The sequence below is a fragment of the Asterias rubens genome, chromosome 1 (assembly GCF_902459465.1).
Source record: "Asterias rubens chromosome 1, eAstRub1.3, whole genome shotgun sequence".
NCBI lineage: Eukaryota > Metazoa > Echinodermata > Asteroidea > Forcipulatida > Asteriidae > Asterias > Asterias rubens.
This window is the reverse complement of record NC_047062.1, coordinates 26,188,079-26,214,243: the sequence shown is the minus strand read 5'-3', so window position 1 is coordinate 26,214,243 and position 26,165 is coordinate 26,188,079. Positions and strand designations below refer to the sequence as shown.

Below are 26,165 nucleotides of genomic sequence, written 5' to 3'. Positions count from 1 at the left end.
ATAGACATCAGACTGAAATTGTATCAAGGAAATTTGTAATCAGTTCCTTGAAACCACCACTGTGGACCAGAAAACCACTTACCGATGTTTGTGAGTTGTGCATTAGTAATGGCAAACTCGTGAACATGCTTGCAAGGTGTTTATGTGTTGTGTCTGCTTGTGGCAGTCAATCATGTCAACAGACCTTGTGCATTGACGTCATCCAGCCGCCATCTTAGAGGTAAAACGATGACGACGAAACAATCAAAACGCACAGAATTGTATGCGCGACGCACAGGTTTGGCCAATTAAATGCTGCTTTTTTACCTCTAGGTGAGGGCGCCCTACTGATATGACATCATGTGCATAAGATAAGGTCTATAGGTCCATCTGTGAACTGCCATATTGACATCTGACACTGCGCCAATGTACAATGTATACATGAATGAATACACCCAGCCTGGGGATCTACACAACAATAAGAACTGAACCACAATATTTCACTAGTCTGAGAGGAATAACGATTGTGCTTTACCATACACTCCCTGAGGCAGTTCAAAAATGTCTGGGAAAAAAAGAGCCTGCACTCACCCCTCCCCGCCCCATTTAAAGAAAAGTAACAATTTCATCCACGGCAACTTGCCCTTTAACCAATGAAACTTCATCAAATTCGGTCAAGCAACTGGACAAATAATTTGTTTCCTCAAGGATTCAGTGCCAAGTTGTTTATTTGGGTTTATTTTGATTGCGACAATCAAAATAAGCAACAGTGATTTTCAAGTTTTTAAGTGCTACTTTCTTTCATGTGATAGTATTTCAGATGGAACTATTTTTCTGGAGGATTGATACTGGTATGAACTTTGTAATAAGTCATATTGAAACTTATCACCAATCCTGTACTTTGTATTAAAGAGCACTGGGGTCGATTTCACAAAGAGTTGGGACTAGTCCTAACTTAGGACTAGTCCTAAGAGATATCAAAAACTTACAGCTAGTCCTAAGTTAGGACTAGTAACTCGTCCTAACTCGAGATAAGGCTAGTCCTAACTCTTTGTGAAATACACCCCTGACACCTTTGGTAATCGTCAAAGACCAGTATTCTCACTTGGTGTATCTCAACATATGCATAAAGTAACAAACCTGTGAAAATTTGACCTCAGTCTGGCGTCGAAATTGCAAGAGAAAAACTGAAGAAAAAACACCCTTGTCACATAAGTTGTGTGCTTTCAGATGCTTTATTGCGAGACCTCAGCTGAGGTCTCAAAATTGACTCAAATATTTTAGTGAGAAATTACTTTTCCAAAAAAACTGTTACTTTAGAGGGAGTCATTTCTCACAATTTTGTATACTATCAACAGCTCTCCATTGCTCGTTACCAAGTCAGTTTTTATGCCAACAATTGATTTGAGTAATAACGAATAGTGTCCAGTGTCTGCGAGATTCAAAAGCGATCTGATAAACTATGAGAGTGATTTGTGTATAATTTAAAAAAAGTTCAGGTTCAAGCCTGTTTGTGATACAAAAATTATGAAAATGAAATTTAGTCAATGACAATGGTCTCTGCTGACTGGACCTTACTGACCATCCGGTTGGTCTGGGAGGTGATCTTCCAGGGGCGTCGAGCGAGACGCTTCTGCGATGGAATGGGAAGCTTTTTACGCAGTTTCCTGAAAACAGAAAAGGTTAAAACAAAATTAAACAAGCGTTTTTTAAGAAAAAGGTAATAATTTGTTTTTCTCCTGCGCCTTGAACACTCAGCAGGGTGGAAGTCTTCATTTTTTCTCTCTAGTTTACCGAGGTCCCTAGCAACTACATCTGTATAGCTGAGCCTTCCTCTTCCCCACTTCCATGTTTTGGTGACCAGGTGATAAGCTGAGAGATGGGTTCTTTGATGTTTCTGTACAAGTTCCCTGCAAGGAAAGCCACACCAGGCTCGGACGATGCTGTTGTATTTTGGTGGATAGTTTTGGTTCATTGCCATGTTCAGTATTTGTCATGTGTTGACTCCAGTGAACATTGAAGCATTTCCGCATCCAGTTTCTCTTCTAGTTCCCTTGTGATTGTCCATGTATCTGAGCCAGACATTATGATGGATTCTACAGTTGATTTGAAGATGTTTAGTTTGTTCTTATTGTTGAGGCTTGACTTCCACACATTATTTTGTTGCATGCCGACCACGCCATGCCCATTTCTTTGATGATTTCACCTTTGCTGTCTCTCACAAGGGCACCAAGGTACTTGTAGTTGTCAACTTCGTGCAGTTGAAACTGCTACTTGTTTTGACGAAAATTTTGTCATTGGTCTTGATGTTGATCGTAAGATATTTGGTTTGGATTCATTAAGTCTAAGGCCCACCCATCAAGCATGCCTGTATTATTATTGTTATTATTATTATTATTTCATCTTATCACAGCATGCACAAGAAAGATAATATTTTCTATTGTGCCGGTAACTCCTAGAACCAGGCTTTGGCCTGTAGCCTTAGATCTCAAGGGTTTTTCTTAGGATCTTCGCTGTTCCCAACAGCGCCACCTTCTGCAACATATCTATTCTCACATTTGTCCCTACTTCGTCAAGATGCTTCCCCAGTGCTTTCGGAATGGTGCCAAGTGCCCCAACCACCACAGGTACTACTTTCACTCATATAATCAATTATTATTATTACTCACTCACTTAGTATGCAGGAGTATATCAACTCCAGTGCAAACAAAATGCATCGTCTATATCTGGTAAAGACAGAACAGAATGACGGCTGACTTATACTGACCTGGTATTTTCATCAGCGTGGAAATAAACATCATCAGGGGCATCCAACCAGCTAAGATGTCTGCGCTTCTTGAAAATCATTCTTCCATCTTCGCTCTAAAAATCAATCCAGAAAATTTAATTTATACTCCAAACTTTGCTTTTGAAATTTTATAAAAAGCTAAGGAGAGATTTGCACTGAAGGTGTGCCTGGCTACATAATACAAACATGTTAATCACAGCTTAGAAAAAGAGTTGGACACTATTGGTAATTACTCGAAATAATTTTTAGCACAAGAAATTACTTGGTAATGAGCAATGGAGAGCTGTTGATAGTATAAAACATAGCGAGAAACGGCACCCTCTGAAGTAACAGTTTTTGATAAAAAGGTAATTTCTCACTCAATACTAAAATACTTCAGGCCTTACGCATTTTCATAAGGCATCTGAAAGCACACAGTTGTGCAACAATGTTGTTTTGTCTTTCATTATTCTCTCGTATTAACTTTGACGACCAATTGTGTCCAACATCTCACACATGTTGGGATACACAAAGTGAGAATACCGGTCTTTGACAATTACCAAATGTGTCCAGTGCCTTTAAGCAATACCCTTTGTCGTCATCAGAAGAACGCTGTAACACTGGTATTTTTGTTCTTTTTTTTTGCGCAAGTTACCCATCTCGGCATAGTGTTAAAACACTACCTTTGCGTTTGTGTGGTCTCGCCCGAAAGTTTTTTAACCAGTGAGAACGCAGACTGTTTCTTTAATCGAGTCATGCTATAAGGTGATTAAGCTGCAGTTGCTTTGTGTTTTTGTTTACTATTTACTTTGTTTAATAATCGGTTGCTTTGTCCAGACCTTTTGTATTTTGTTGTGGAATGTTGTTTGGAATGTGGTGTGAGGAAGTGAGTGCGAGAAGAAGTATATTGCAGATCTCAAGAACCTCTTGACAGAGGAATAATAATGAATAATAATAACAACTCTTATACAGCGCATGTCACAATGAGAAGTATTGCTTGTAATGCTAACAACTGTTTGCAAAATACTTTTAAGGGTTTTAGTTTTTTTATATGAAGAGATGGCCGTGGGTTCAGGAGTAACCACACACTTTTAAGAGAGAAATGACGCTGGCCGAAAGATGTGATAATTGCACCGAACTGTTATAGACGAACTGTTAGACGTACTTGGCAGTCTTGAGGTGTAGGTCTACCTGATGTTCCGGAGTTGAACTCCTCCGTGATGATGAGTTAATCATGATGGAGTAAACTTATGATTTTGTAAAAGAACAACCCATAGGTAAGTTGATTTGAAGTTTAAGATTGTTTGAATCAATAAGAAGTTTAAAGTATGTTTTGGAGATGAACTCCTCTGTGATGAGTTAATCACAGTTGTGTTACCAAGAAGTGTATTTACAATTTGGGTGTCATAAAAGAAACTGAGTGTGAAAGAATTCACGAGTCGAACCGACAGACTTAAATATAATTTAATAATTTAAAATAAATGTAATTACCTTGTATACATAAAAAGTTGCTTTCTTGTCAGCAGTTTTGACTTTTTCTTGTATGTTGTTTCAGTTGTGTTAGTTTTTGAACCTGGGTCACCATTACCAAAAGTTCAAGAGAGAATTAATGACAGATGTTTGCTAAAAATCAAATAATGGTGACAAACGCAGAGGAAAATCAGGGAATAAAAGGGTAGCGACGGTTTCTTAAACAGCCATTTATGAACGAGTCACTACCCTTTTATTCCAATTCACAAATTAAAAACACCAACATTTTGAACAAAATATGACTGCTACCATTATGCTTCCAGTTTCCTCTTTTATGTTTTAGTCAAGATTTTTGCTGTCCATGTTCAGTGGCCCAGCAGTCTGCTGCAAATGAAGTTGTCTTGTTCAAGCCTCATAACAGTGGTACTGTACAACATAATTTACCAAACCAAACTAATGGCTCATCTTATTTCCTTTGACAATCCACAGGGGGATTTTAGATGCATGAACAAGAAATTACACAGTTCAAACAATGTTTTTTAACACCCGAAGCAAATGTATTCATCATTTTATTTAAATGCAACAAGAAAACTACATAAATTTTAAATGCAACATATAAACCTGTAACAACCTTTTACATAATCATCGGCCAGTTCAGTGTTTTTTTTTGCGCCCTGGAAATTAAACAGCACGTTCATCGGTGTGGTGTGTACACACACGTGTGGCCATTCATGGAGGAAGGAAATAGATTGTTTTTGCGAACAAGCCTACATCAAAAGGACAAGGTTAACTGCCGCTGTCGTTCACTGGCATTCTCAAAATTCCAATTAGCGCGGTTCGGTGAACTCACAAGAATTATGTCTGAGACGGATGACGTAATGTCCCGTGAATCGTGCGTGGGAAACGGCTTGTTGCCTGGGTTTTCTTTTCAAAAGTTAATTGTTCAAAACATCTATAACATTTCTGGCCAACTCTGGACACCTCAAAGACATATTTACGAATGGACGCAAACAAGTGCAAACTCTTTTACCATTAACTTATCCCAGCACTGGAGCTCACTGGAAAACCACTAAAATCATAAAAAAATGATCAAATACTTCACTCTTAATGTTAGGCTATTGTTCTGAAATACATGTAAGATGTTATATCTTACCTTAAAGGAACATTACAGAATTGGTTTTGCTAGTAAATAAGTTGCTGGCAGTGTAAGCACTCTATGTTAAATCCACTATACACATAAACCAATAAACCTGTAGAAGTTCAAGATCGATCGGCCTTCTGAATCACGAGAAAATAGTGAAAAACCGATTACAAATTTTGTATTGCATCGATGCCAAAACAAAAATGAACAAAACGCTAAGTGCACCAACTCCAAAGGCAAAATTAGATTATTCATTTCTCATCAAATATGACATTTCTGACAGAAATATTTCATGGGATGTTTTCTACCATCATCATCATCATCAGTTTTATGTAAATCTGTGGTCTTCACAATTTTGTTTCTTACCAATTCTGTAACATTCCTTTAAAACAAGCTGATTTATATGGAAAAAAATGGAAATACAAGGCAAGGAAATACGGCTGTGTTGCTGGGAAATTGAAATTGACAAATTTATTCTGATGGCAAAGATGAAGCTGTAAAGATGGATTGTGACTGGTTTGTTTGTGTGGTTTGTTTGATCTTGACGGCCATGTCTTTAGACTTGTTGACGAGTACATACACTGGCAGCATCGACACTGTGGAGTTGGTTGCGGGGACATGCTGCTTAGCAACAGTGAGTGAGGGCCTGTGCTGACTGCTGGTGGTAGCGATGCTGTCCGGGTCGATGACATTGTGCAGAACTGCTGACATATCTACCTTATGCTTCTCAGAAGGATCACGACAGTAATGTTTGATGGATGATTCATTTCTGTGACCGGAAAGCCCCATGATAGTACGACTATCACAACCAGCCTCGTTGAGTACAGTTATAGTTGTAGCTCGCACACAATGGTTTGTGTAGATTTGGCTCAGGACTGCATCTTTGGATATTTGTTTCATCATTGCCCCGATCTTGTTTTTGCCAACTGGTGCGTTGCAGTACCAAGCATGTGTTTCCCCATCAGTTGATGAGTAGGGATGCTGGAAAAAGGCTTCTTGTTTTGGATTCAGTTTACTCATGTACAGCTTCAGAACTGCAACAGGGCAAACATTACTTTCAGGCTTTGCATACATTCGCTTCTCCCCGTCAAAATCATGCTGTAAGTTGCCAGGGTGATTTTTGGTAGCTTCGTTGAACACCATAGTGGCATACTCTTTGCCTGCAGCATCTTTCTTTATGGCGAATGAATCTCGCTTCAGAGAAGTTAAGCCTTCTCTGCCTCGCCTACAGAAGAATAAAGATGTGTGGAACCACACCAATCTCAGAAGACTTGTTGGGTTGGAGGTGGAGAGTGTGCCACTTGAAAACATCTTTTTTATGTCTTCGGCTCTGATGGAAGTTTTATGGTGACTTTTATCCTTGCCTTCTCTCTTGATACGTTTCATCATTGCCCGAAGGACATTGTTGGCTGACATAAACTCTTTATCTTGCAGTATGTTGATAGCGCGACTGAACGGAGGGCTTGTGAGGTGACGATGGATAGATGCCCTCAAACCCCTCAGAGACTGATAAGAATAGGCTGTGCCATCTTGTTTTTTTGTCCCCCCATATAATCGTCGCAAGAGTGACGCCAAGTCATGTACTTCCAAATTCTCAAAGCTTGGATTTTCACCCACACTCTTACACCAATCTGTAAGTAAATGATGTTAAAAAATTAGTTTTAATAATAATCAAAAGTAGAAAAATTTGAGCACAATTTGTTTTAATTTAAAAGAAAAAACATTGCCAATTTTGACCCGTCTTCTGTGGGGCATCAATTTTAATTATATTTTTGTTTAAATTAATTCAAATGAAAATAAAAAATGCCTGTAGGTAAATCTTACAGCAACAATAACAGAAAATGCAGGATTTAAAAACATTAGGAAAACAATAAGAAACATAAAAATCCAAACGGAAAAAGCAAACATAAGCCTAGGGATTGCCCAAAAGCGAACAAAATCACTATCCAAATGGACAATCCCTTTAGGTATACAAATAAGACATGAAATAAGCAATCAAAGTGGAACAATTAAGAAATGAAAATTAACCATTACAAAATTTGGCAAGAGGAGGGCATTTAAAAATTTAATAAAATTGCAGAGAAAGATGCATGCCAGGCTTGTAAATAACTAACTCTGTAGATGAATCCTCCACGAACACAGCCAACCACTCACAAAGCTTCGTAGAAATTATGTCTGTATATTAATTTTGGTTTTTACCCATAAACTGATGTGTGTTAGCATTGTATACTCAGTACTTTCCAGAGTTCTGTGAAAAAATATCACAGGCATGTTACTCGGGTGGGATTCGAACCCACAACCCTTGCAATTCTAGAGCAGTGTCTTACCAACTAGACTACCGAGGTTGCCCGGGAGCTAGAAGCAGTTCGAATCCTATGTTTTGGCAGCGGGTACCGCAACGATATAGGATGTTTGTATGTCGACACAGTATCTACAAAACCAAGTAAGTAATTGACTGCGCCCAAAGAAAACTCATCTACAGAGTTGCAGAGAAACATTGGCCAAAATTAGGAGAAAAAATGATTGTGGATGATTGCTTTGTAGCCGGCTGAGTTAGTACCCTGCTCTCTTAAAGGCAGTGGACACTATTGGTAGTTACTCAAAATAATTATAAGCATAAAACCTTACTTTGTAGCGATCAATGGGGAGAGGTTGATAGTATAAAACATTGTGAGAAACGGCTCCCTCTGAAGTGGAGTACTTTTCGAGAAAGAAGTAATTTTCCACGAATTTGATTTTGAGACCTCAGATTTAGAATTTGAGGTCTCAATATCAAGCATCTGAAAGCACACAACTCGGTGTGACAAGGGTGTTTTTTCTTTCATTGACCGATTGAGCTCAAATTTTCACAGGTTTATATTTTATGCATATGTTGAGATACACCAAGTGAGAAGACTGGTCTTCGACAATTTCCAATAGTGTCCACTGTCTTTAAGGTGGAGGGCAAGGTATTCCAAATATAAGGAAAGTAATTAAAAGCGGAATGTTTAAAAGAGTTAGTGTGGGTAAATCCAATTTTCAAAGTTTAATTGTCAACATGGTGAACAATGGAGGGAAGTTGAAGAATGGTTAGGCGATCTTGGTGACTTACATCTTTATAGTAAACTGCAATTGCTCATAATTATGTACAATACAAAAGGACAACAGTTCAGATTTTTATATATTTACCTTGTAGGATTCTCACACCCCACCCAGTTACGTATGACGTTCCCTTTTCGTACTTTTCTTCTTCCAATGTTGAAAGTTCTGCTTCAGTTAGATGGTCAAACCTGCCTCCCCCAGGAGCACATTTTTCTTCGTCACTTTCATTTATTTCTCCGCTTTCCGGCTCTCTGCTCTCCATATCCTGTAGCAGCAACATTTCTTCATCGGTGATGTCATCAATTTCAAAATTTATAAATTTCCCCAATCTTCAGAACCCACCCACTTTCGGGGAAAAACAAGCTTCTTTTGTAGAAAATAAAGTGCAAAGACGAACGTTATGACGTCACTGTTAAAGTGAGAAAACATAAGCCGAAATGTATCCCTTTTCACGGGGCCATTTTTATCACTGACTGGTTTTAAACCACTCTAGCTGGTCTTTATCAACTGTTTAAACACCCCCACGTGATGCGCTCTCCACCAATAGGAATAGAGAAACACAAACAAGAGGTTTAGAACACTAGACACACACATCTTTCTCATTTGATTGAAGGAATACATGTCATGTGTCAGCCAAACGCTGGTGTTTACTGCCACGCACTCCAAAATGTAATAATGGATAGGCCCGTCCAATATGGGTGATTATTGGATGATGTACAGCATTATATACACAGGTCTCGAAATAACCCATGGCAATAGCTGTAGTGCACTGTGCCCCATCCAAAGTTCCAATACAAATTTACATTTTCCTCATACAGTGGCCATTGCCACAAGAATATTGACTGCCCCTTCAAGAGGGAAGGTCAAGGCATGTATATAGATTATTTTCTGGTTGTTTACCATATGAAATTAAAGGAACATTACAGAATTGGTAAGAAGATCACAGATTTACATAAAAATTACACGGTCTAATGATGATGATCATAGACAACATCCCTTAAAATATGTCTGTCTGAAATGTCGTATTTGATGAGAAATAAATAAAACCAATTTCCCGTTTGGAGTTCATCGCTCAGTGAGCATTCTGTTTTCATTTGTTTAAAACTGATATCATGCAAAATGTGCAATAAATTGTTCACTATTTTCTTGTGACCCAGATGGTCGATCGATCATAAACTTCAACAGGTTTGTCAGTTTATGTACACGTATATTGTATAAAGTGCTTACACTGCCAGCTGTTTTGTTAGCGAAAACCAATTCTGTAATGTTCCTTTAAGTGCAGAGCATTATTTTGATGACCTACCTGTGCACTAGCGTCTCCACTACCGCCGTCTTCTAAATGTTCACCTGAATCAAAAAGAAATTTTGACTTTTAGGATGAGATCTTTATTAAGCAGGGCTTTGGCAGAAGGGGGGGAACTTATCTGATAATTGTTAGTTTTATAGAATGTGTAATGATTACTTCTAAATGATTAAAAATAATTTCTCAACATTTTAGTTTAAAGACAATTTTGTTCACCATACCGAACCCAGAAAAGCTACTTTCTTTAAAAGCCAAAACTCATGAATATTTCTCATGTTGGTTGGACAGTTTACCACGGCTAGGAATTTGAAATTTTGGAAGGCACGTTAAAACGATGGCATTTCCAAATTTTGGGAACCCCTGGGCCAAATGTCATAGAGCTACTTAAGCACAAAATATTTTTTAACAATTTTCTGCTAAGCAAAAATGATCAGGATACCAGTCACAAATTGTACTCTTGAGATGGTAGTTTGGCTGGTAACCTTATTCTGGTAAGCGTAGTTTTGTTACGCTTAGCTACTTTGGTGCTTAAGCAGCTCTATGAAATTGTGACCCGATGTTAATATTTCAAGGAGTTAAGGGAACAAAACCCTGAGTACTCGAGTAGAGCAAAGATCATGATCTCTTACATCTGAAGAAAAAAAAAGAAAAAAATTCACCAAGCACGGACAAAAAGTCTTAATTCAGATAAAAGTATCAGGCACGCTTATTAGATGATAGAATTAAATGATCAGAGTGGCGACAATACCTTTCTTTGGAACATGGCGCTGAGGAGCAAGTTGCATTCTCTTGTTGGCTGGTGCTGAAGTTAAACAAACGGATGAAATCAATTTACAAAAAAGTTGTCCTGAATGCAGAAAAAAGGTCTCCATAAAAAAGTGTACAAGAAAATACTTATAACAAGTTAAAAGAGTCGTAACCTGAAATATTGAACAGTTTTTGAGAAGTTTTTGAGTAATCAAATTATAGGGATTTATTCTTTGCGTGTTATGGTCGAGAGGTTTGTCCTGATGGCAGAGTCGTCAGAGTGTGGGTTTGATTCCTGGTCAGGACACCTGTCACTCCTTGAGCAAGCACTTAACCATAATTTGCTTCTCTTAACCCAGGTGTAAACATTTGGAGCACAAGAGTAATGAGACAGCTTTAGTTTTGGATTAATCCCCGAGTATAATGCAGACCTGATACTCCACAGAGGCAATGAAGCGATTGTCTCTATGCCCCACTGGTCATTGCCTTGGTGCCCTTGAAACGCCCCAGTAGAAATTTACAATTTCCTCACAGGGTGCCCTTTTGAGTAGTGCTGGTTCTAAAAGAACCAGTGGTTGACAACTCAACGTTTTGATCAGTATGCTTTGATCGTCTTCACTGATTGAAGCGTTGAGTTTTCAACCACCTGTTCTGTTCAGAACCAACACCACTCAACAGAGATTTTCACATGGTGCTACAGCAAATCTAATGAAAGATGTATAGTTTCCTTACCATCTGAAGAAGAGCTGTGCTCGTATCCCCTCTTTCTCATCATGGTTGGTGAGATGGTACTGATTGTGGAAGCATCCTTGAAATCAGAGCGATTGCCCTTGGCCCATATAGCCTGCTGGCTGGCCGACCCCATGGTACTCAGTCCACGCCCCTCGTACAAGTCTAGAAAGAAAAAAACCCCATACATTAGAGAGTCCCTTTGTTTTGAAGGCTGTTCTTTTCAAACTCTATGCAAGACGAGCAGAGTATACAATTCGAAAAACGTCAAGACCAAACCGGCTCTTTTCAGAGCCAACACTCACCCTAAGAGATTTACAAATGGTTGAACCCGCAAGTTTACTATTTATTTATAGTTTCTCATTATCTAAGCAAAACATTTTGGCGCTCTGTAATGACCTTTGATTGATTGAAAACATGAATGCCAGACAAACAGTGACATCAATCTACCCAGTGTGGAATATGCTGTGAACATGGTGCGTCGTGGCCGGGCAGATAAAAACACAACCCAAACTCTGGTGTTAGTGTAGGTTCGAGTAAAAGTCATGACACTCGTGTCCATAAGCAAGACACTTAACCATTATTGCTGTGTCCTTTGTATGGGATGCACAGCCGTAGGTACTGTGTGTTGTGTAATGCCGAAAGAGAGCCCAATGCACTTATCAATGGTAATCCTGAGGTTTGATTGGCATCATATCGCGCCACAGCAACTTGTAAACCATTACATGGTCCTATAAAGAAACAGGTCTCATAGTTCAATAACATAGCTCCACATACCTTGCAGGTCAAAACTCATAGCGCTTTGATATGCCCCATGGGTGTACTATATATCGCTATATAAGATTTTTTTATTATTAACAATTCAGATTAAGGTTCCACAATAGGATCAGGTACATTGCAATCCCCGGTGAAGGAAAGAAAACAGTTTGAATGCATAAGAGACTTGCAGAGTCTATGAACTACCTCTTCCACTCTTCTTGGCAGCTTCCATCATTCCTTGGAGCTTGGTCACCACAACGTCCACCTTGGGCCAATTACGCTTCCTGAACTTCTTCACCTTACCCTCACCCTCTGGAAGAAACATTTGACCTGTGCACAACAAAAGACAGAAAGAAAGGGTTTACTGGGTTTACTCTAGATAACCACCTTTAGCACTGAATAGAAAGGACTGAAGTCAGCTACGCAATCTCTCATCCTACCCAACCTTATAAGCGAGAACAAATAAAATAAAATAAGCCCTCCCAAAAAGCTTACAACAACAAAAAACCCAAACAAATATGGGGAAATCTAAAGTACAAAACGCATACATGCACATGTTGATGTACAGGTAGGGGGAAGGGGGTGGAGACAGGTGGTACAATTCTGCAGCATGTAGTGGAAGGGAAACAGGGAATGTCTGTAGGTGATTTCAGCAGGGAATGTCTGTAGGTGATTTCAGCAGGGAATGTCTATAGGTGATTTCAGCAGGGAATGTCTGTAGGTGATTTCAGCAGGGAATGTCTGTAGGTGATTTCAGCAGGGAATGTCTGTAGGTGATTTCAGATGGCTATGGTATCGGGGGGGAGTGATTGACGTATTGACCCACTATGCTTGACTTACAGGCCTGCTTGATGGCCGCTATGTTGATTGGATCAAACGGATTCCTAGAAGCATGGCGAATGTTGAGGACCGTTGGGCAGACACTACGGGAGAGCCTGGTTAGCGGGGTGGTGAACAGGTAGAAGGCCTGGCGAGTCTTCAATCCTAAGGCCCGAGGGTTGCTGGTACGGATGGTCAACCCATGGACTGTCTGGCAGTGGCGGGCTAAGTGTGCCTTTAGCTTGAACTCCTGGCAAATGGCAAAACATACATTTCTTTATCAATATGATTCATCAGTTGTATATATATGGTGTACAAAGTTTAAACTAGTTTATATAACAACCATAGAGCTATATATATTGACTAGAGCGCTAACTTGCTCTGCGTTTTGAAGCCACCCTGAGCACAGACATGTTTGATGTGTTGCGTGAGTTCTGAATGATTTTAATTTTAAGAGAACACACATTGCCGCGATTTGTTACATTCGGCGTGTGCGCTTTCGTACGCGACTGCCCATTCGCGCACGTCCGCGCTACGAAAACCGTAACTTCGACTCAGTGATTGACGTTCTAAAAAAAGTATACGCGCCATGATGCTCGCAGTTTTGTACGCTCATCAGCAGATTGTGCGTTCACATTTGCTGAATGTTTTGCTTCGATGACACATAAAAAAGAACAAACGCACCATCATGCAAATAGCCGTACAATTGCCGTACAAAATTTCAAGCTTTTGTATTGGTTTGTACATAAACATGGATGCGCCCACACGGCTTCAAAACCTTAGTGCGTGTATAACGGGGTGTTAGCGCTCTAGTCAATATATATAGCTCTATGATAACAACCAACTAGATCCTCATCATTTGAATGAAGGATTGTAGGTGACATGGCATTCAATAATCGAACCATTACATGGCCTACATCATAAACCATGCATTTTGGTACTATTCAACAAGCTTTTTTGTCCATTCCATTTTCACTTTTGTATGCTAGACCTCACCAATGTAAAACATAAAAACAAACAACCTCATATTGGATGCCAGAATACAATCTTGTACATTTTGTTTAGATTAATGCCCAACCGTGACACTTGTGTCCTTATTAGCAAGACACTTAACCATTGCTTCGTCCTGGAATGTAAAGCCGTTGGTAAAAGAACCCAGTGCACTTATCGAAAAGAGAAGGGGGTCCTCTCTTATTTGTATACTATATTTTGATTTTGTCACAACTTCCCATCCCAAACAAAGAAGTCTCGATGCAAAAACCTAATTCAGTTTGTTTGGCTTGTACATACACCCTAAATACAGGGATGTGATAGAGTGATGTGAAAAAAAGCGCAAAGCGCGAAAGCATGCAAGCCCAAACTTGCGAGCATGAAGCCCAATTATTAACATTTATCTTTGATTTTAAAAGCCCTACTCTGCAATCTGGGGTGTTATTACATGTATATGGTTTTGTCTGTTATATGGAATTTCTTTTTTTAGGGCAAAAAATTCCGTTTTCAAAATGGAGGACTCACGTTCCTGTAAATAAATATAGAGTGAACAAAAACCCCAACATTTGTATAGTGTCAAATGGAAGTCTGTTTTACAAGATTTTGTATTGTATTGTGACTTTTTGCATTTACACAAGTCTATCAAACATGATCTTGATCCTATTTCATTTGGCTGTTATGCAGAACAAGTTTCTACTTCACATTTTTATTTCTGTGCAGGGGTGGGTAGGGCGGGGGCAGGGAGAGGGGTTGAGAGGGACATCTCTTACCTTGCCACACCCACTGATGGTGCAGCGGAATGGACGGTGAAGGCCAAAAGTCATACCCTGAGGGCGCTCTGGACGGTTGCGCAATGGGCCAGGACGATCTCCATCTGTTACAAAATCGTACAATTATCAAATGTAATAGATGGATATTTGGTTCGGGGATAAAGAATAAAATCTAACTTTTGAGATCTTTAGGAAACCACATCTGTTGATTAATGGCAATATCTAAACTTACCGAGTCTGGTTGGCATCTTGAGGCCACCACACTTCTTCCAGTAGATCCAGCAGGTAGCACAGAGTCTACACTGCATGTTGGCTGGTCCCCAAGAATACCACTGGTAGGAAGAGCTCGCTGTGTGGGCAATAAGACAATACAAACAATTCAAACAATAGCAGTAATACATTAAGTTCTTACATGGTGCTATCTAAGGATTGGGTCTCATAATTCAAAACATAGTTCCACATCTTGCAGGAAAAACTGTATGTTACAGCGCCAGGAGCGTCACTGAGTGACAGACATGTGCGCTATACATGTATAAGAAGCCAGAATTATTATTAACTATTATTATAAAAAGTGAAGACTGTGTAATACCGTAGCAGCTTTCACATGCCCTACTGCCAGGTGAGATTGCTGGTGGTACACCTGGTGTTCCGGGGGCACCAATCTGGCCTGGCAAGTTGACGCTTGGCTTGCTTGGAATCTGATTGGGGTTTGGCTTGTTACTGTAGAAAAAATCAAACAAAAATTAAGGGTTAAAGTACATGGCAAGTTTCAAGTCTCTACGACAATCTTGCAGAGGAGGTTCATCGAGAAAGAAGAAGCAGAAACAAGAGAAGAAAACCAGAACATAACAATAAGGTTTGGGATGATCTGTGTAAGTATGCATTAAAGGGTCTGGGTACTTATTGTCTAACACAAAACACAATGTCCGCAGATTTACATTCAACTTACACAATTTGAAGACAATGATGGTAGAAAGCTTCCCTTTAAAGGCAGTAGACACTATTGGTAATTACTCAAAATAATGATTAGCATAAAACCTTTCTTGGTGACGAGTAATTGGGGAGAGGTTGATGGTATAAAACATTGTGAGAAACGGCTCCCTCTGAAGTGCCATAGTTTTCGAGAAACAAGTAATTTTCCACAAATTTGATTTTGAGACCTCAGATTTGGAACTTGAGGTCTCAAAATCAACCATCTAAACGCACACAACTTTGTGTGACAAGGGTGTTTTTTTCTTTCATTATTATCTCGCAAGTTCGATAACCGACTGAGCTCAAATTTTCACAAGTTTGTTATTTTATGCATACGTTGAGATACACCAACTGTGAAGGCTAGTCTTTAACAATTACCAATAGTGTCCACTGCCTTTAAATACTACTTGATGTAGCTTTTGAGAAATGAGTAAAACAAGTCACGCAAATAATTTTCGTCTCACGAGAAGAAAATTATTTCAAACGTATTTTCGTGACATTGTTTTTAATAATTTCTAAAAAACTATTAGCACCTCAGCAGGTAATATTCTAAGGTAAGCTTTCGTCTATCATTATCTTAAAACAGTGTAAGGTTAATCTGTGGACATTGTGTTTTGTGTTACAAAAAGTAGCGAAATCCTTTAACATGATAACATAGTGCAGGCTGACATAAGGCATTGTATCACTCCAAACCTGTGGATGACTTTGAACGCTCCACAGTAGGAAGCTCGACTGTGTACTATACACATGGTATTCAATGCATTCATCACATGATATCATATCACAACTCTGGAATAGTTTTTCTATCATTTAAAACCACAGTGGAAGATATTGAATGGACAGACAGTAGGGGTTAACTGTGTACAGTTGAGATGTATTCACTACATGCTATCATATTGCAGGCTTGAACGGTGCTTCAATCATTTGAAACCATGTTGAATAGTCAGACAGTAGGCGGGTTAATTGTGTACTGTCAAGATGCATTCACTATATGTTATTAATTGCAGGCTGGCATAGTGCCTCTATCATTCAAAACCATGTTGAAATAAACAGACAGTAGGAGGGTTGACTGTGTTCTGTGTGAATGCACTGACCACATCTCATATATTGTAGGCTGGCATAGTGCATCTATCATTCAAAACCATGTTGAATGAACAGACAGTAGGAGGGTTGACTGTGTTCTGTGTGAATGCACTGACCACATCTCGTATTGTAGGCTGGCATAGTGCATCTATCATTCAAAACCATAAGTAGGATTTGAAACTTTGCATGGTGGAAATAAGATATAGAAGAGTTTGCGGTAACACCATGTAATAACAATCTCTAATTGAGTTGGGGTGGTTCTGAAAAGAACCGTTGGATTAACTTGACGTTCCGATCAGTATGCTCTGATCGTCTTCTGGAGAAGCCATGTTGAATGAACAGACAGTAGGAGGGTTGACTGTGTTCTGTGTGAATGCATTGACCACATCTCATATTGAAGGCTGGCATAGAGCATCTATCATTCAAAACCATGTTGAATGGTCAGACAGTGTGAGGGTTGAGTCAGTTAATACTTGATTAATATACTCACTAGTTGGGTATGTAGACTTGTTTGAGTTTGCTCTCAGCCTCAGCAGCCTTGAGACGTTTCTGTTGGACGTAGCGATCCGTTGTCTTCCACATGTAATAATACTCTACAATGCTCTTTAAAGTTTTCCATGGAAGCTGTGCAGAATAACAGATTTTAAACGAAATAGAACATTAACTGTGGCGTGTCGCGGCCGAGTGGATAAGAGCACCAGACTCAAGCTCTGGTGTTTCTACGTAACGCCATTTGTCCCGTGTGTTGTGTAACGCATGTAAAAGAACCTAGTGGACTAATCAAAAAGAGAAGTGGTTCCCCCCGGTAATCCTGGTTTGATCGACAGCATATTGTGCCACAACACCTTGTAAACCATTACATGGTGCTATGTAAAAGGAGTAGGTCTCGTACTTCAAACGTAGTCCAACATACCTTGCAGGAAAAAACTGAATGTTGAAGTGCCTTGAGCATCAATGAGTGATGGATATGAGCATAAGAAGCCATAATTAATTAATTAATTGATTAACTTTAAATCTTGGCAATCTTCAAAACAGACTGAGAACAGCACTTTTAAAATAACCCTGAGAAAAATATAAATAAGAAAAACCAATTATGACCAACTAAAGAATATCAATTACTGGTTACTTCACTTACAAAATCTTGTCTGATGTCATTGAAGTCTTTCCCGTATTTCTCCAGCGCTTCTTCAAAGAGGTTGGCTTCAGAGGCAGACCACTCCTCTAGTTGATCATGGCATATAACGGGTCCTCCTGCTGGTACTAGGGCTGATACAGCCTTAGTAATGTCATAACCCTGGTAATGCAGCATGTCCATCGCATGGAACTATAATAACAAATAATAGTAAGTGATGTTTCAAGCTTTGCATGGTGTAAATAAGGAGAATGAATAATAGTAAACTTGCAGGTACAACCATTGGTAGGGTTCAACAAAACATCATGTTCTTAATCAACGCCTTCTTGTCACCACTACCGAAGGTAACCCTCCAGCAGAAACACAGTCGGCCATTTTGCGGAGTCAAAATTTTGACACCACAAAATGGCCGACCGTGTTAGTTTGCGACGTAAAAGGAAAACCGGGCAATTTCGAGTGATACTTGTGTGGCTTATTATATTCTACTTTTAAAATATCTTTCTAACCATAATGTATTTCATAACAAACGGTTCCAAGGCAACATGTTCCTTTAAGCAGCTTAACCACTGGCATTCGAACTTTCTCCTGAAGATGAGCAGAGTATTTTAGAGCCAACACTCCCTCAAAAGTGTTTTAATACTTTGTTGTACCTGTACGTTTACTATTATTATAGCTTTATCTTAACAAATAATAGCTTTAATGTATTAATTGTTCGTATACCCTGGACTTTCCTTTGACTTTTGTTTCCACTCACTGATCGAACTGGTGTAACCCAACATTCGCATAGTCCATAAGATTTCTTAACAGTTTGCATATATTTTGAAGAACTGTTTTACCAAACATCTTGTTTTTCTGACTAAACTTCTTTTTTGTTAGTAGGATTTTAAACTTTGCATGGTGAAGTATAACTAAGATAGGTTTGCTGTAACATCATGTTGATATCTCTTTTGAGTAGTGGTGGTTCTGGAAAGAACCAGTGTTTAACGACTCAAGGTTCCGAGCAGTACTTCAAGAGACCATCAGAGCATACAATCACAGTGCCTTTAATCCAAATATCCAGTAAAAACTACAAACAATCTTACCAGTGTTATATCTCTAGAGGCTGCAGCAGCACTCATATGAAGACTGGGTTGACGTACTGAGCTGCTACAGTCAAGAGCTCGGCCAAATGTACCCACTGACCTGGAGAGTCAATCAATTCAATCATTTTATTTTCAGTTAAATTGGGGAGGTAGTGCTTTCTGCTCTACCGGCCAGGCTTTGGACTGATGATACCCAAGCCTACATCCGTATGGACTGTAAAAGTGTAACCCTGTTTCAGCCCTAGTAGTAGGTGGCATAGGCCTCTTGACAAAAATAATTGCAGCCCACACCTTGAAGTGGCCTTTAGGCCTTGTGTGTCTGGCGACTTGCATAAAAGAAGAAAAAAAAAATAAAACCAGATTTGGGGGGTTGAACAAAGAATTGACTAGAGTGGAATTGGAACCAACGACCTCCGGATTAACGTGCCGGCGCTCTACCAACTGAGCTATCTAGCCCTATGTTGGCGGTGTTCCTATTTTGTCAATATCTTTGTTCGGGGGTGCCATCTAAGATAAAAACAGCACGCAAGATGTCTCAAGAGTTAAAACTCTTACAAAGCATGGTGTAGGAAGCATTGTCCATGCAAAACAAGAATATGACTGAGGACACCACCATCAGAAAGCTTGGCTTCCAACTAGAGCGAAAACAGTGGTGTACCAAATAATAATAATATAATAATAATAATAATTATCGTATTTATAGAACGCCTTTTCCAAAGGAATAATAAGAATAATAGTGGCTTCTTACAAAGAGCGTATATCTGTCACCCAGTGACGCTCAAAGCACTTTAACATACATTCATAAATACCCCAGACAGTTTCTCTACTCCTATTGGTGGAGAGCATGTCACGTGGGTGTGCATAAACCTTTTGTTAATGATCGGTAAAAAGTGTTAATACATGGACGTGACACGCGACCTAGCACCTGTTCTTATAAGACAGTTTCTTCATTCCTATTGGTCTAGTGCAACGGCTGAAACAGTTGTGCCACATCACGCGATATGTGCGACGCCCACAGCATTCCCTTATAAGGAGGTGTTTACGCAAGGGCAGCGGAGGGCTCTACCAATTCATAGCTGGAGGGGTGTTGTGTTGAAAGAAATCATTTAACAATTATAGTTTTTGCATTTATTTTACTTTATGACCAACAAGTGATTATGTTTTTGACCAAAAAGGTATTAATGAATGGGAATCAAAGTGTGTTGAATCGGTTTTCAACTAGTGGTTTAAACCCGCCGAGGCCTGGTTCTTGATAATTTACCTCGACTTCGTCTCTGTAAAATTATCAAGAACCAGGCCTCGTTGGGATGAAACCACTAGTTGAAAACCTATTCACCACACATTGATTCCCTTAGTATTTTCCTGCAAAGTATGTACATGTAAAACTACGTTTTTAAATATGAGATGTACTCCTTTTACATACATAGCAACATGTACAGTGTGGTTTACAAGGTGCTGTGGGGCAATATGCTGCCAATCAAACCAGGAACACAGGGGCTAACCCCTTCTCTTTTTGATAAGTGCACTGGAGAACATTAACATTTTGGCCTTGCGAGCTACCCACGTGGAAGTGTCGTGGCCGAGCGGTTAAGAGCAACGAATTCAAACTCTGGTGTTTCTGATCAGCAGAGTGTGGGTTCAAATCCCCAGCCGTGACACTGTGTCCTTGAGCAAGACACTTAACCATTGCTTCGTCCTTTGGATGGGACGTAAAGCCATTGGTCCCGTTGATCATGTTGTGTAACGCATGTAACAGAACCCAGTGCACTTATCGAAAAGAGAAGGGGTTCGCCCCGGTGTTCCTGGTTGTGGCTGCTTAATGCGCCGTAGCACCTTGTAAACTCTACTAAGGTGCTAAATAATTGGGTCTCAAAATTCATCATTGCAATAACCTATCTTTCTGAAAGTTTGTATATACTCAGCGCCTTGAGTACCTTGTTTGGTAGATACGTGCGCTATATAAGACTTTGATATTATTTAGTAGCATATAACAGAATCATTCTGAAAATCTGACTTCAGAAACCTGCGGTCAATGTACTGTGAGTGACTCCAGAACTACACTTGTATACAAATAAACATATTTCATTAAACCCATTTCCCTTAATCAATCAGTACATACCTTGCTAGTATAAGAAACTGATCGATTTGACGATCTTGTAGTTCATGATCCGAACTCCATACTTTAGTTTCCAGTTTGGCTAAATCTCGTTCATATTCTTCACCTTCCACAAAAAAAACATCAATCATAATAAATGAATGATTTTCAAAAGAGTTAATTTGTTTTCATCGTCTAGCTTTCAATTTTTGCTATACATGTACATGAACCTTGCAACCGACTTTTGAAAATTTAATAAAATGAGGTGATCCTTTTTGCTTGTTTCAAGAAAGTCCTCAAGATCCTCCTTTTTGTGGAATGTTGTGGCCGAGCATTGGACCCAAGTTCTGGTGGCATTGGACCCAAGTTCTGGTGGCTGATTTATCAGACTGTGGGTTTGATTCCGGTCATGGCACTTGTGTCCTTCAGCAAGGCACTTGATCATAGGTACTTCTCATAACCCATGTTATGGGTACCTGTGAAGGCAGATATAGTATTCTGCTTGCTTTATGGTTGGACTAATCCCTTAGCACTAATTTAAGCAGCTCAGTGCTGTATGCTTGTTTGATGAACAATCTAAGTATGCCTGATGAACAGGGATAATAATATTGTAAAGAACCTTGATCCAGATACTAGGATATATGCGCTGTACACAAAAACTGCAAACTATGTGTTACTATTGCTAACTAATCTGAATTTGTCATCTGGTGTAATACCATCGTTGTGTGAGAGGGCTATATACTGCAAAGCTGTCCACATCTTGTAATCAGGGATATATTAATAATACATTCATGACGTATGGGAACATGTCATAATCGGGGGGATTTGTTCACCACAACATGGAAAAATTAGTTTGTTTTCACGAAACTCTTTGAAGAATTAGGGAGGATGGGCAGCTCTGATGGTGTAAATGACCATGTAATGAATCAGATCTTCATGCTTGATGTGGGGCGTACCTTCAGCGAGTTTGGCTGGTGCCTCTGCTTGATATCGAGGTCCCACTCTGATCTCTCCTTTATCAGCAAGGAGGGTCTTCTGTTGTGGATCGTACACCAAGGAGTAGAAAAATGCATCCTGGAAAAAAATGGAACCAATACAAATAACTAAGAACCAATACAAACAACTAAGAAACCAGCGTTATGTTGTGCTCAAGTTGTCTAGTGTATTAGACTTCCAGCTCAGACGGCTCAATCATTGGAGTGAAGGTTTGAATCCTGGTCATGACACTTATGCCCTTGGGTAAGGCATTTCAATCATTACAATGGCTTTTTATAGCAACCACTTCTTTTCAAAACCCCTAAAAAATATTACTCGGAATGCTCACAACAGTTTAGCAATCTTATCTAAGCAAAGCATACAATCTTAAAAAGAAATTTATAGGCCAATACGGCCCAATTTCATGGCTCTGCTTGATGCAAAAGAATGCTTCAAGTTTTCTTTGGACAGAGTACAGAAAAACAGAATCAAGTGGAAAGAAAAACGTTGGGAAATTAAAAAAAACAGAATCACACGGAAAGAACACAGTTGGGAAACTAAAAAGGTGGAAAAACTTGGTTGAGCCATGGAGGAGCTCCATGGTCGAGCATACCTGCTCGACTCTTTTCATAATGGACCCAACTTAGCCGCTAAAACCCACCTCTTTGGAGAGATACGACAGTAAACTTTCAGTCTCATTCAGTAATGTCACAGTACACTTCCCACGGATGTGTGTAGCTGGGAGTGTCTCTAATTGGCGGGAGAGAAATAACTCTCGATGCTTCAGCTGATGCCGTTGCTTCTCCGATAATTCTTCTAAAGTTTCTTCTTGCTCATCTTCAAGAGCCACTGGAAAGAAAAATATAAAAAAAATTCGCGGGAGAGTGAATTTTTGGATATATTACTCATCACTAGTACCCACTCGAACCGGTGCCATGCAATTCTGTTTGTATGTCAACCAGAAGATTGCTAAGTTTGATATCCATTCTTCTATGGTGTGCACCCCCTCTATGTCAGATGTGGAAAATGCATCACTTCCAGTATGGAAAAATTTACCAGAGAGACTTAAGAAAAAGCTGAGATTTGCCAGACAGCTAAAGGTTTATGGTTAAGTTAAAAACATTCAAAAATTTGCGGTGAAACGAAAGACGCCGCAAAACATTTAATAATAATCAAACAAGTACTTAAAAGAATGTTGGTTCATTCATTATCCTAAATTGATTCTTTACCTGTGGACAAGAGACAATCTTGAACGGGGCGAAACGTAATCAGATTGGAACTAACTAGTAGGAAACTTTAAAACTTATCCGGTGGAACTAATTTTCTAGAAATATTTACTTTACCCATTGCATCTGCAGCTATCTAGTATTTCCCAAAGCTCCCGTTGTGTGAGTGAAGCTGTTCCAGATATACACTTATTGCATGGCACAATCCCAAGTTTCCAAGCTTGTGCATTTTTAACACAAATATCCTGACCTACTACAAGACAGAATCTATGATATATAGAAACTCCTCCAGTTGCTCTGCCTGGCAACAAACTATGGCATGGCTGGTTTTGTTGGAATGTAGATGAGGGATTTGGATTTTGAGGGGTTTCAATTAAGTATTATGATTGATAAGCATTGTTTGGATGACTTACATGCATGTTTATCTGCAAGCTGGATGAGTGAGCTTGGGATATCCCTCCTCCTGTAGAAACAAACCACCTTGGCCTCAACATTGCCGCTTGCAGTCTAAAATTTAGAGATACAACCGTTATAAGAGCTAGCATGAATAGAAGTAATTGGCAATGCTACACCACGACTAGATACAGGGCTAAATTTTTACACTGGATGCAGGCCAGTGTTTTTAAGTCTTGGGCCACTAGACTCACGACCAGACAAGTTGGGCGGTCTTCATTTGAAAAAAATACCCGACTGTGTAATATCTCAAACAAAAACAAATGATGTAAAAGCATTAATTTCTGTGTGTATATTAATGCAGGACCTTCCATAAAGCAGTTTCCCTTAATCTATTCTGAAGAATAAACAAACATGCTCAGCGAAAATGGGTTACTTGGAAAGATAAAAATGGGTAGTAGATTAAACCCAAAAAGGTGTTCCTGATCCCTGAGGAAATAATGACATCAACGGAATTATCAGGCCTTGAATTAGAGGGCATGGCCTCTGTTGCCCCTGGTTTTAGCCTTGGTGCATGGCTTTGACCTCTCACAGATGAAAATCTAGGCCTGAATTCTCCTCCATCAAGTTTGATGACCGTTTGACTGATCAACTCTGATTATTGGTACCCACCTTGTTTAGTTCCTCAATACGCCTGATGAGGTACGGTTGTGAAGATGATGTCTCAAAATAGACATAATCTGCAATCACACAAAAACAAAATTGTCAGTAAGCGTTGTCTCTTTAAATGGCATACCATCAAGATTCATGTATTCTCTATTTGGAATAAAAAATATAAAACAAAAGCATAAATAAATACAATTACAAAATTTAAACAAACTTTGTGTGGTACTGCCCTGGTGGTGTGTAAAAATGGAGCAACATTTACTTCCAACCTGAACCTCTTTAAGTCTAGAAGGAAGAGCTTACTTTTCAACAAATTAAGAATTTGGGCAAAAATGGTAGAGATTGAATATCTACCAGTTTACATGTTGATTCACCATGGGTTGTCTCGTAAGGATGGTCGGGAGGGAGGATCGAGGGTTATGATTCTATGTCGATTATCAAAACTACAAATTAACACAATTTTGTTAACTTCTTGAAACCAAACACATCGCCGCCAGCACTACATTAGTACTACTGCAGTGCTGCACACACTGCACTCATCATTTTGCTTAAAAAGCTGCATAGGCACTGACTGAGTGTGGCAAGTTTCCGCCACAGCACCAACAGGACAGCAGCAGCATACAGAGCAAGAGGTCATTGAAATGATGGCAACTCTAAACTTTGAAAGTTAAATAGTAACATGAATGGGGACTCGTCTTTGGTTGGGACTGATCATGGAGGAAGGAAAAGAAAGAGCTCGAACGACCCGCAAAACCGCAGAGTAACAAAAGAATACTCTGACAATGCCCCTGTCTGGCCAGTGGAAAAAGATAGGAGACCTCCAGCTGGACGGCCGATTAACGAGTAGGATTAAATCTCTTTGTACAGAACATGTGGTACCGCCAGTCTGCGCTCTTGCATGCGTGAAAAGTTGAATCATTGGAGACAAGAATTGTGAATATTCACGTTTTCATTTACCGTTTGTGGTGTTTCACGGAAACATCATGGCATATTTTTACATTTTTTGTGACTTTCCGGTCACTAGCGGTGGTTCAAAATTTGGGTATTAGCACACGAGGGTGGTTGGTATTCAATTGTGTTTTTCGATTTGGTGAGCACAACAAGTGTACACAATTTTTATCAGGTCTCAAAAAAGTTGTTTTTCTGTATTATATCCATACGACATACGACACCATAGTTGAGTGAAGAACCAAGTGCGCACGCGCAAACTCACATACGACAGGTCGCCCATTGTCTGTGTAAGGTATGTGGGTGATTACAAGGTGTCGTTAAACGGTTGCGGTACCATGGGTTCGACTTTTGAAGTCCCTTCGTTCGAGCTCCTTCTCTTCCTTCCTCCATCCCAGATGGACTGATGGGGGACTTTTTTGAGACATTTGTGGGGGTATATTTTGACTCTGCGACTGTTGACTGAATGTGAAATTGTAATCAATTAAGTCCAAGGGATTTAAAATAGCGTTTACTTTGATCTAGTTCACTCTTTTAATCGTTGAGATTTGGAGAGTTCCCGTGCTCTGACGACCCGAGTAGTCGACTTGACGGGGGCGAACTGAATGGGGCGAAGTGGTTAAAGATATTTTTTTTTCTTCTCGCATCGGACAAACTTCACCTTTAAAGAAAATCATTTTTATCAAAAAAAAATCCAATGTTTTTCTTACCTCCGACCCTGTACATATTGGCCGCCATCTCAAGCCTCTCTTCTGAGACAGTAGCTCCAGAAACTACATAATACGGCAATAAAAGATTCGGGGGAAAATAAAGAGGTCGCTTTCTCCGTCGGCCTGTCTTTTCATTCACAAAAACCGCACGCCTTTACCGCGGATTGGCCCTAATTGAACAATGGGGGCGCTCCACTACAGCATTTTTAACAAAGCAAATGGTTGACCACCCAGTTTTTTCTAAAGGACAATAGGTTTCACCCACAATCATGACAAAAAAGAAGAGTGGTGGGGGATACTACACATGGAGGGGGTGGGGTTCTTAATC

The 26,165-nt window shown here is 39.6% G+C and overlaps 1 protein-coding gene across 2 annotated transcripts; it reads right to left on the bottom strand.

Moving 5' to 3' along the window:
* Window positions 1–1,338: 1,338 nt before the first annotated feature.
* Window positions 1,339–25,976, bottom strand: LOC117291118 (metastasis-associated protein MTA3-like). Of its 2 annotated transcripts, none has more exons than XM_033772664.1 (19): window positions 25,838–25,976; window positions 24,186–24,253; window positions 23,534–23,627; window positions 22,556–22,743; window positions 21,876–21,993; window positions 20,944–21,046; window positions 18,825–18,924; window positions 17,746–17,934; window positions 17,101–17,234; window positions 15,145–15,275; window positions 14,788–14,904; window positions 14,556–14,659; window positions 12,817–13,045; window positions 12,181–12,306; window positions 11,221–11,382; window positions 10,490–10,543; window positions 9,742–9,785; window positions 2,747–2,841; window positions 1,339–1,646 (listed from the first exon to the last, which is right to left on the bottom strand). In XM_033772664.1, exons 1-19 carry the CDS (start codon window positions 25,863–25,865, stop codon window positions 1,520–1,522), a joined length of 2,211 nt encoding a protein of 736 aa, XP_033628555.1. In that variant the 5' UTR covers window positions 25,866–25,976; the 3' UTR covers window positions 1,339–1,519. The 2 variants fall into 2 exon arrangements, with proteins under 2 accessions (XP_033628555.1, XP_033628546.1); XM_033772655.1 differs by lacking the exons at window positions 1,339–1,646; window positions 2,747–2,841 and adding exons at window positions 5,705–6,988; window positions 8,526–8,703.
* Window positions 25,977–26,165: the final 189 nt, after the last annotated feature.

Coding starts and splice junctions, on each gene's coding strand:
- LOC117291118 (XM_033772655.1), bottom strand. CDS start 25,865: ATGGCGGCCAATATGTACAGGGTCGGAG. Junction 17,235..17,745: donor ATGACATCAGACAAGATTTT/GTAAGTGAAGTA, acceptor TATTCTGCACAG/CTTCCATGGAAAACTTTAAA. Junction 14,905..15,144: donor GGCATGTGAAAGCTGCTACG/GTATTACACAGT, acceptor TTGCCCACACAG/CGAGCTCTTCCTACCAGTGG.